The 11,034-nt window shown below is 45.2% G+C and overlaps 1 protein-coding gene across 1 annotated transcript in view; it reads left to right on the top strand.

Annotated features, from left to right (window-relative positions):
* Positions 1 to 7,412, top strand: part of gsg1l2b (gsg1-like 2b) — a gene marked incomplete at both ends in the record, with an annotated part of 34,891 nt that extends 27,479 nt beyond the window's left edge. Inside the window, 2 exons of the mRNA XM_079845399.1 lie at positions 2,204 to 2,315; positions 7,109 to 7,412. Of these exons, the coding sequence (XP_079701525.1) occupies positions 2,204 to 2,315; positions 7,109 to 7,412 (416 nt within the window). The remainder of the gene's footprint in view (positions 1 to 2,203; positions 2,316 to 7,108) is intronic.
* Positions 7,413 to 11,034: the final 3,622 nt, after the last annotated feature.

Below are 11,034 nucleotides of genomic sequence, written 5' to 3'. Positions count from 1 at the left end.
GAACCGTTTGTCCAAAAATCATAAAAGTGATCTCGTTTTTGGTCCCAATTTTACCCTATCGGCCATTTTGGCTGTCAGCCATTTTGTACTAAAATACTGTATTTTAGGAACGCATTAACGGATTGTTACGAACCTCTGTATGGGTCATCAGCACGATGCCCTGAAAGAGCCTGAGAAGTTTCGAAACAGCGCCACCTAGTGGAGAACTTTTTTTTCCCCAAACGCTTATAACTTAGGCTGTGATTGACGTATTTTTATGGGAGTACGTTTTTTTGTCTCCTGAATCCTTGCCGAGTCCAACGATACCAGACTTGCCCAGTTTCGGTGTATGGTTTGTGCAGCGCGGTAATTTATCGCTTATAAAACGTTAGCTGATATCTTCGAAACCGCTAGTCCGATCGAGACGAAACCAGCGTCAGAAGTTCAGAAACATAGGTCGACAGCTAAACGCTAATACCCATGTCAAAATATTGATAGTAAGGGGGAGTAACATCCAATCAAAGTCAGGTGTCAGTCATTGTTTACATGTTTTTTCATATAAATGTCTATAACTCCAAAATGAAATGAGATATTTTCACCAAAATTGACACATGTATGGGCTCACTCCGAAGACACATAACAATTTTTTTTTAGGATTTTGCCTCTTGGTGGCGCTATAATTAAACAAAATATGAAATTGGCTCTATACAACTCAATGTTTTAATGTGGTGTTTTATTTATTTATTTATTTATAACATTGTTTTAACATTTTTCAATTTATAAAAGTGTTTTAACATTTTTGCTTCAAATCACTCATTGTTTCAGTTGGTCTGCTGCTAGTTTCCTTGTTTGCTTCTGTTGCGCTTGGCCCCGGTATTTATTATTATTACTATTCCCTGTGTTGGTGATGATGTCTGCATGCAGGCGGCTCACGGTGTTGTCATGGCGACGTGAGGGTTATCGCTCAGAGACACGCGTGACGGGATTCAGATGGACATGATGATACTATAAGAGACACAGATTACCTGAGAGCCGCACACGTCTCTGAGTGCTTGTATTTCTCCAGTGGATTCTCTGCATTTAGTGGATTGGAGTGGCTCAGTGTGTGTGTGTGTGTGTGTGTGTGTGTGTGAGCAGTGGATCATGTGCAGGTTACCTCTGTCCTTGCTGTTCGCTGAGGAGACTGATTGTCCTGATTTGTTGGCGGTGTTGATTATGTCCAGTTTGCCATCTGGCCAGTGCATTTACACTGGTTTGACTCCATTAAGCAGCGAGCCTGACTGTGTGTGTGTGTGTGTGTGTGTGTGTGTGTGTGTGTGTGTGTGTGTGTGTGTGTGTGTGTGTGTGTGTGTGTGTGTGTGTGTGTGTGTGTGTGTGTGTGTGTGTGTGAGTGTGTGTGATGGGTAGATTTAGGGGCAGTGTGTGTGTGTGTGTGTGTGTGTGTGTGTGTGTGTGTGTGTGTGTGTGTGTGTGTGTGTGTGTGTGTGTGTGTGTGTGTGTGTGTGTGTGTGTGTGTGTGTGTGAGTGTGTGTGTGTGTGTGTGTGTGTGTGTGTGTGTGTGTGTGTGTGTGTGTGTGTGTGTGTGTGTGTGTGTGTGTGTGTGTGTGTGAGTGAGTGAGTGAGTGAGTGAGTGAGTGTGTGTGTGTGTGTGTGTGTGTGTGTGTGTGTGTGTGTGTGTGTGTGTGTGTGTGTGTGTGTGTGTGTGTGTGTGTGTGAGTGTGTGAGTGAGTGAGTGAGTGAGTGAGTGAGTGAGTGAGTGAGTGAGTGAGTGAGTGAGTGTGTGTGTGTGTGTGTGTGAGTGAGTGAGTGTGTGTGTGTGTGAGTGAGTGAGTGAGTGAGTGAGTGAGTGTGTGTGTGTGTGTGTGTGTGTGTGTGTGTGTGTGTGTGTGTGTGTGTGTGTGTGTGTGTGTGTGTGTGAGTGAGTGAGTGAGTGAGTGAGTGAGTGAGTGAGTGAGTGAGTGAGTGAGTGAGTGAGTGAGTGAGTGAGTGAGTGAGTGAGTGAGTGAGTGAGTGAGTGAGTGAGTGTGTGTGTGTGTGTGAGTGAGTGAGTGAGTGAGTGAGTGAGTGAGTGAGTGAGTGAGTGAGTGAGTGAGTGTGTGTGTGTGTGTGTGTGTGTGTGTGTGTGTGTGTGTGTGTGTGTGTGTGTGTCTATCACAGCTCAGCACTGACTCCTGCTGGTGAGCGAGGGAAGTGTGTGTAACTGTGCTTCTCTGCTCTTCTTCAGGTCTTCTGGGTATGGTGGCACACATGATGTTCACCACAGCGTTCCAGCTGACGGTCAGTCTGGGGCCGGAGGACTGGAAACCGCAGAGCTGGGACTACAGCTGGTCTTACATGTACGATACTCAAGTCATGCAGAGTCTCTGACTGCTCTTGCACTGCAATCGCCAAAGTCTAATATTGTAATACTTTTTACTTGTATTTTATATATATATTAGGGATGCCACAATTCTCAATATAATATTGAACCGTTCGGTACGGCATTCACGTTTCAATACGCGGTTTCGCATTTAATTAATTATTTTTCTGCAAATTCTATCATTTTCCTCCATCCCAATACTGAACAACGCGACATACATTCACATCACAGGTTAGTGGTGGAGTTATACTCACGGGACACTAGAGTTATTCACAATCACCAAAGTTCATTATTTGCATGCGTTTTAAAGCCTTGCCGGTGTTCTGTCGATTTGTCCTACCTTGTCAGATTTTGCTACCTCCCATTAAAACAGTAACGTTAGGTAGCACGATTCGACAGCAAAAAATGCTGCCTATCAGATTGTGCTACCAGCATCATATTCATCTGATTTGAGGCTTTATTAATATCCATACCTACTCCTACCCTGAACCTACCCTTAAAACTATGTAAATATTTTAAATAAATAAATATTAAATATGGATGTAAAATGCTACCTATCAGATTGTGCTACCAGAATCATATTAATGTGATTTGCTTTATTAATATCCATTAATATCCATACCTACCCCTATCCCTACCCTAAACCTACCCATTTAATTCGTCATTCGCGTTACGCGGTTTTAACATGCGCTTTTCAGAGCGTGCGCACTAAACGCCTGTCAAACACGTGATTACTGGACTCAGTAGTCGTCTTACTGCGCTAATACTGTCAAATACACACAAGGTTCACATAAACACAGTCGGTTATGTCTAAAGTCAAAGTAAAATCGCGTATGTTTGTATATCAGATGCACGGAGGTCTTTAATTGACAGCGGCGCAGCCTATAGTGAACACGCCGTCCTTAAAGGGACAGTTCACCTCTAAAATGATGTCATTATTTACTCACTCTAATATTGTTCCAAACCTGTATTCATTTCTCGATGACAGAATTTTCAGTTTTGAGTGAAATATCCCTTTAATGTTAATACAACAACAAAAGACAAAGAGAAAATCACTCACTGCTCTTGACTGAAGAACTAATACAGAAGCTTTAATAAGAATCAGTGTATATTTTATAGTGAAGTCTATGAAGTGTTTTATTTTTACATTTATTCATTCAATTTCATACTTTAATGCTGCTGTACAGCTCTGAGCTGCCAGTGTAAATCTTTATATATATTTATTTTATATTATACAATACACTAGGAATGTGTACAAGAGGTTTTTTAAGTAAAGTTTTAAGTTTAAGTAAGGGTTTTCAATTCTTTTAAGTAAAATAAAGAAAGAGTATTGCAATAAAAAAATAGTCTTTTTTCTCCTTAACCTCTTGCTGTTCCTGTCGCTTAAGAATAGAATAACAAAAAATGTATGTGACAAGCCATCAGAACCGAACCGAAAACTGTGGTTAAAAACCGAGGTGTGTGTTAAACCGTGGACTAACTGTATTGTTGCATCCCTAATAAATATATTATATTGATTAACTTATTTTATAACTCTATTTCAGTTTCACATTAATAAAAATGTACACAATACTTGACCAAGAGACATTAAGTTGAAAAAGTAATTGATATAATATATTGTTTTGTGACTTTTTGACATACACTATTTTTCTAAAAGTATCCACATCACTGAGTTCAGGTGTTCAACACTTCATGGCCACAGGTGTGTAACTCCAGCTCTAGTGCAGACGCTTCTACACACATTAGAGAGAGAATGGGCCGCTCTCAGGAGTGTGTGTGTGTGTGTGTGTGTGTGTGTGTGTGTGTGTGTGTGTGTGTGTGTGTGTGTGTGTGTGTGTGTGTGTGTGTGTGTGTGTGTGTGTGTGTGTGTGTGTGTGTGTGTGTGTGTGTGTGTGTGTGTGTGTGTGTGTGTGTGTGTGTGTGTGTGTGTGTGTGTGTGATGGGTAGGTTTAGGGTCAGTGTAAGGGGATAGAAAATACGGTTTGTACGGTATAAAAACCATTACGCCTATGGAATGTCCTAACGTTTCACAAAAACAAACATGTGTGTGTGTGTGTGTGTGTGTGTGTGTGTGTGTGTGTGTGTGTGTTCGCTTCTACACACATTAGTGAGAGAATGGGCCGCTCTCAGGAGCTCAGAGAACTCAAGTGTGGGGCCGTGATCGGTGGAGCCTGTGCAATAAGGCCAAATATTACACTAAATATTCCACACTCAACTGTTAGTGAGATTATAACAAAGCCATTGGGAACAACAGCAACTCAGCCACAGAGCGGGGTCAGCGCATGCTAAGGGTCACAGAGCGGGGTCAGCGCATGCTGAGGGTCACAGAGCGGGGTCAGCGCATGCTGAGGGTCACAGAACGGGGTCAGCGCATGCTGAGGGTCACAGAGCGGGGTCAGCACATGCTGAGGGTCACAGAGCGGGGTCAGCGCATGCTGAGGGTCACAGAGCGGGGTCAGCACATGCTGAGGGTCACAGAGCGGGGTCAGCGCATGCTGAGGGCCACAGAGCAGGGTCAGCGCATGCTGAGGGTCACAAAGCGGGGTCAGCGCATGCTGAGGGCCACAGAGCAGGGTCAGCTCATGCTGAGGGTCACAGAGCGGGGTCAGCACATGCTGAGGGTCACAGAGCGGGGTCAGCGCATGCTGAGGGTCACAGAGCGGGGTCAGCACATGCTGAGGGTCACAGAGCGGGGTCAGCGCATGCTGAGGGTCACAGAGCGGGGTCAGCGCATGCTGAGGGTCACAAAGCGGGGTCAGCGCATGCTGAGGGCCACAGAGCAGGGTCAGCACATGCTGAGGGTCACAGAGCGGGGTCAGCGCATGCTGAGGGTCACAGAGCGGGGTCAGCACATGCTGAGGGTCACAGAGCGGGGTCAGCGCATGCTGAGGGTCACAGAGCGGGGTCAGCGCATGCTGAGGGTCACAGAGCGGGGTCAGCACATGCTGAGGGTCACAGAGCTGGGTCAGCACATGCTGAGGGTCACAGAGCGGGGTCAGCGCATGCTGAGGGTCACAGAGCGGGGTCAGCGCATGCTGAGGGTCACAGAGCGGGGTCAGCGCATGCTGAGGGTCACAAAGCGGGGTCAGCGCATGCTGAGGGTCACAGAGCTGGGTCAGCACATGCTGAGGGTCACAGAGCGGGGTCAGCGCATGCTGAGGGTCACAGAGCGGGGTCAGCGCATGCTGAGGGTCACAGAGCGGGGTCAGCGCATGCTGAGGGTCACAGAGCGGGGTCAGCACATGCTGAGGGTCACAGAGCTGGGTCAGCACATGCTGAGGGTCACAGAGCGGGGTCAGCGCATGCTGAGGGTCACAGAGCGGGGTCAGCGCATGCTGAGGGTCACAGAGCGGGGTCAGCGCATGCTGAGGGTCACAAAGCGGGGTCAGCACATGCTGAGGGTCACAGAGCGGGGTCAGCGCATGCTGAGGGTCACAGAGCGGGGTCAGCGCATGCTGAGGGCCACAGAGCAGGGTCAGCGCATGCTGAGGGTCACAAAGCGGGGTCAGCGCATGCTGAGGGCCACAGAGCAGGGTCAGCACATGCTGAGGGTCACAGAGCGGGGTCAGCGCATGCTGAGGGTCACAGAGCGGGGTCAGCGCATGCTGAGGGTCACAGAGCAGGGTCAGCTCATGCTGAGGGTCACAGAGCGGGGTCAGCACATGCTGAGGGTCACAGAGCGGGGTCAGCGCATGCTGAGGGTCACAGAGCGGGGTCAGCACATGCTGAGGGTCACAGAGCGGGGTCAGCACATGCTGAGGGTCACAGACGTGGCCAACTTTCTGCAGAGCCAAGAGCTCCAGACCTCCAAACTTCTGTGTCCTTCAGATGAGCTCAAGAACAGTGCGTAGAGCTTCATGGAATGGGTTTCCATGGCCGAGCAGCTCATCCAAGCCTTACAGCACCAAGTGCAATGCAAAGCGTGGGATGCAGTGGGATAAAGCGCGCCACCACTGGACTCTAGAGCAGTGGAGATGTGTTCTCTGAGTGACCAATCACGCTTCTCTGTCTGACAATCCCATGGACAAGTCTGGGTTTGGCAGTTGCCAGGAGAACGGGACTTGCCTGACTGCATTGTGCCAAGTGTAAAGTTTGGTGGAGGGGGGATTATGGGTTCCAGTCCTTAGTTCCAGTGAACGGAACTCTTAATGCAAGACATTTTGGACAATTTCATGCTCCCGACTTTGTGGGCTCAGTTTGGGGACGGCCCCTTCCTGTCCCAGCATGACTGCTCCAGTGCTCAAAGCGTCTCCATAAAGACATGGATGAGGAGTTTGGTGGAGGAACTGTAGTCCTGACCTCAACCCGATAGAACAGCTTTGGGATGAATTAGAGCGGAGACTGAGAGCCAGGCCTTCTCGTCCAACATCACAAATGAAGAATCCCCATAAACACACTCCTAAACCTTGAGGAAAGAAGAGCAGAAGAGCTGAAGCTGGTAGAGCTCCATATTAAACCCTACGGATGAAGAATGGGATGGCGTTAAAGCTCACAACACTTTTGGCGATATAGTGTATATGTGTGCAAACATTTAACATAAAACATAAACGATTTAAAAAACATTCCACAAACGATGTACAGTATAAATAATTGTTTTGAGAACTTCATTAAAGACCAGATAACGTAAGATTTCTGGAAGAACGTTTGTTCATAACTTTGAAAGAACCAGTGTCTATATTACTATTACTACAATGCTTGGGTTTTCATCTTTGATGCCTCGTTGTTTAATAGCTGGTTGAGATGCTGATCTGAAACCCTTGTTTCCTGCAGTTTGGCCTGGAGCTCGTTCACCGCCTGCATGGCGTCCTCGGTCACCACCATAAACAGATACACTAAGACTATTCTGGAGTTCAAACACAAGCGGAAGAACATGGAGAAGAACCTGAAGATCAAGCAGAAGCTGCTGGACCTGGACTCTCCGGAGCAGGTGTGGGACATGTACATCAGCTCCGTGCCCAGCTCCGGCGAGGAGTTCCTGGACCTTTCGGCGTCCGGACGCAAGCTCTCCAGCAGCTCCGTTTTCCTGGACCTCAACGAGCTTCCGGCTCCACGGGGAGAGGAGGAATACTGCTGAACCACAGACTCCAGGTGGAGATCTCATAACTGTGCTCTGCTGTTGTGCTGGTGTGATGCTGTGAGGTTTAGATTGTTAGTTTGTTATGTGTGAAACTTATACTGGAACCAGAACTGGGATGAATGAATGATTTCCTTCAATCTTAGAAAATATAATGTGACACAAGCCAAATTTTTTTTCATCTAACCTTTGAAATCGCAATAGAAACATCGCCATACTTTCCAAAAAAATAATCTTCTTCCTCAGTGTTTCTGTCTTGTTTTCCAGCACTTTCTTAAATCAAGATACATTTACTGGAAAAGCAAAATGACTGAAGATATTAAAGGGTTAGTTCACCCAAAAATGTAAATTGTGTCATTAATGTCTGAGCCTCATGTGGTTGGACACCCGTCAGACCTCCGTTCATCTTCAGACACAAATGAAGATATTTTAGTGTAAATCTGATGCTCTGAAAGGCCTCCATTGGCTCAACTTTACACTCTCAAGACCCTTAAAAGACACTAAAGTTACAAAGTCCATCTCACTACAGCGGCTCTACAATAACTTTATGAAGACGAGAATAGTTTTTCTGCGCAAAAAAACCCTAAATAACGACTTATATAGTGATGACGATTTCAAAACACGGCATCATGAAGCTTCGAAGCGTTATGAATCAGTGAGTCGATTCGGCGGTTCAGAACGTTATGAATCAGTGAGTCGATTCAGCGGTTCGAAACGTTATGAATCAGTGAGTCGAATCATGATTCGGATCGCGTGTCAAACTGCTGAAATTACGTGACTTTGGCGATTCAAACCGCTGAATCGGCTCACTGATTCATAACGCTCTGAACCGCTGAATCGACTCACTGATTCATAACGCTCTGAACCGCTGAATCGACTCACTGATTCATAACGCTCTGAACCGCTGAATCGACTCACTGATTCATAACGCTCTGAACCGCTGAATCGACTCACTGATTCATAACGCTTCGAAGCTTGATGATGCCGTGTTTTGAAATCGTCATCTCTATATAAGTCGTTATTTAGGGTTTTTTTGCTCACAAAAACTATTCTCGTCTTCATAAAGTTATTGTAGAGCCGCTGTAGTGAGATGGACTTTGTAACTTTAGTCTTTAGTATTTGAGAGTGAATGAACGGAGGTCTGACGGGTGTCCAACCACATGAGGGTCAGTCATTAATGACACAATTTTAATTTTTGGGTGAACTAACCCTTTAAGGGTTTCTTTAAGTGAAACGTCATAAACACTTAGAATTCCCCTTAAATGCTGTTTTTTCACTTAAGTAATCCCTTAAAAAGCGTTAAGTGTTGCATAAAACCCCTTAACGGTCATTTCCCTAAGTATAACTTAAGGTTTGGAAATCGTAACCTTAAGAATAACGCGGACAAAAATAAGACGACATGGCTGAATTTATGAACCAGCTGAAGATCATTATGTGCCAAGAAGAGTTTTTAGGGATAGGGAGAACCCTTTGGACCATCTTAGCGATGAAAAATTGTTCCAAGAATACACCGATTTGACCATCACACATCGCAAACACTGACACTGAACACTTGCAGTCAAACGAACATTTCTGAACGAAATGAAGAAAAACTCACATAATTAAAGAAGTCGTTTGACGTTATATCAAGTCGTTAATGTCTTATATGTTTCATATAATAGAACCGAAGCTATAGATTGTGAATTTAAACCTTTCTCGTTTACCAGTGGCTAAAGTCATGAGGACTAGCCGAGGTGAGGCTGCTCCAGGCGGGATCTCACCACATCTTTAAATAGGCGCCATCTTTACAAATAAACCACAGATTTGAGCTTTAAACTACTACATTCTCGACTGAACAACTCTTAAAACTACATTTCGTGACACAATAACAGTAATATTTTTCAATTTCGCGGCCGCACAACCACTATGAAAAGCGCAAAAGGACGCGCGTCAATGTCGCTTCAAACGCTTGCTTTATACACGTGTCCATCTCGCTTTGGACACGCGAATGCATTCAAAGTTTATGCATCAAACTAGATGCGAATTTGACTCTCTATTAACGTTTGGTGTGAACGCAGCATTAGTGTTAGTGTTTTGCGTATCTATGGCAACAAGACTTTTATAACGTGAATCCAGGATCGCTGTCGTGAAACACTTCAATGTTTCCCTAAGAGAACCGTTTAAGAGATTATATGAAACACCCTTAAGTTATTCTCTTAGGTAAGGGGAACTCGCCCCTTAAGTTCATACTTGAGGGAAAAACTTAAGGTGCTTTATGCAACCAGGCACCTTAGCCTGGCTCCGCCCTCCTCCGTACTTCCGCTCTATTTTCATTTTCCTTCAGTTCTCCGTCTGGGACTGCTGTATATTCTTAGGTTTTCTCCGAACAAATTTGTACCGGTCCAATCAGCGAACAAAGGGCGTGGCTGTGAAGCCGTTCGGTCTGTTGTGGCACCGCTACCGAGTGTCCAGAAGTTATAGCCGGAGCGAGAACAATCTGTGCTGAGTTCTGTTGGTGGCCGTGATGTTGTGTCCCGGGAAAAGTGTGATTCTCCAGCTCGCTCCGTTAGTGGGGAAGGAGTTGCTGAAGCCCCGGTGATTGTTTCTCGTGGGGTCAGAAGGTATGGTCATCATTTACAGCGGCTAGTCAGTGATTTTATTGCCGTCCGTCTCCCACCACCCGCGTAAAAATCCCCGGCCGAATGACCTTTAGACAAACACCAGGTCATGTGGTCATTAAACTGCTGTCCGAATCCACATCTCTGAGTCTTCAAGAATATATCACTTCAAAATTCACTGTTTATATCCTTTTTGACCCCTGCAGGGCACCGTACGGCTGCGCTTCGCTGTCATTTGGATGCATTTCTAGACTTGTATTTCTTAAAAATGAAGAAAAGCACGTAAACATTTGAATTGGGCCGTTATTTACGGCAGCATTTATTCTTATCATACCAAGCATATGATATTTTATTACAGCACAATCATGTCACGGACCATTGATTACTGTAATATTTATTAGTAAATAGTAGACTAGGTACTTAATTAAAAAAAATGTGACTTACATTTGTGCTAATAACTTTTGAACTGGAAGGGCTAGAAACAAAAATTCTGATTCCTTGGCTCAAGACGATTCGACTCAACCCACATTTTCAGTAGTGCCAATTTTCCCGCCAAAAAAAATACTTTTTCGAACTCCTAGACGATTCTTCAGACAATTTGATTTCATTTTCGAATAAAGCGCAAACAAATTTTACGTAGAGCTTGTGAATATAGTCATACGGCTGTGACCAAACTTGGTACATGTCATCACAAACATGACTTGAGGCTACATGCTGCGTTTCGGCACACAAAAAAAATTTCTGAACGGTTTGCCCAAAAATCATGCCGAGTCGAATGATATCCAATTTTTCAATATCGGCCATTTTGGGTGGCGTCCATTTTGAATTTTGTAGTAAAATGCTGTATTTCATGACCGCATTAGCGTATCATTACGAAACTCGGTATGGGTCATCGACACGATGCCCTGACAGATCATGAGAATTTCGAGCCAGCGCCACCTAGTGGTGAAATCAAAACATGCTTATAACTTTGGATGTGGTTGACTTATTTCATGGGATTCTGTGATTTCTGAATCCTTGCCAAG

Source organism: Gobio gobio (genome assembly GCF_949357685.1).
Source record: "Gobio gobio genome assembly, chromosome: 20".
NCBI classification, from domain to species: domain Eukaryota; kingdom Metazoa; phylum Chordata; class Actinopteri; order Cypriniformes; family Gobionidae; genus Gobio; species Gobio gobio.
This window is presented reverse-complemented; position numbering and strand designations above follow the sequence as displayed.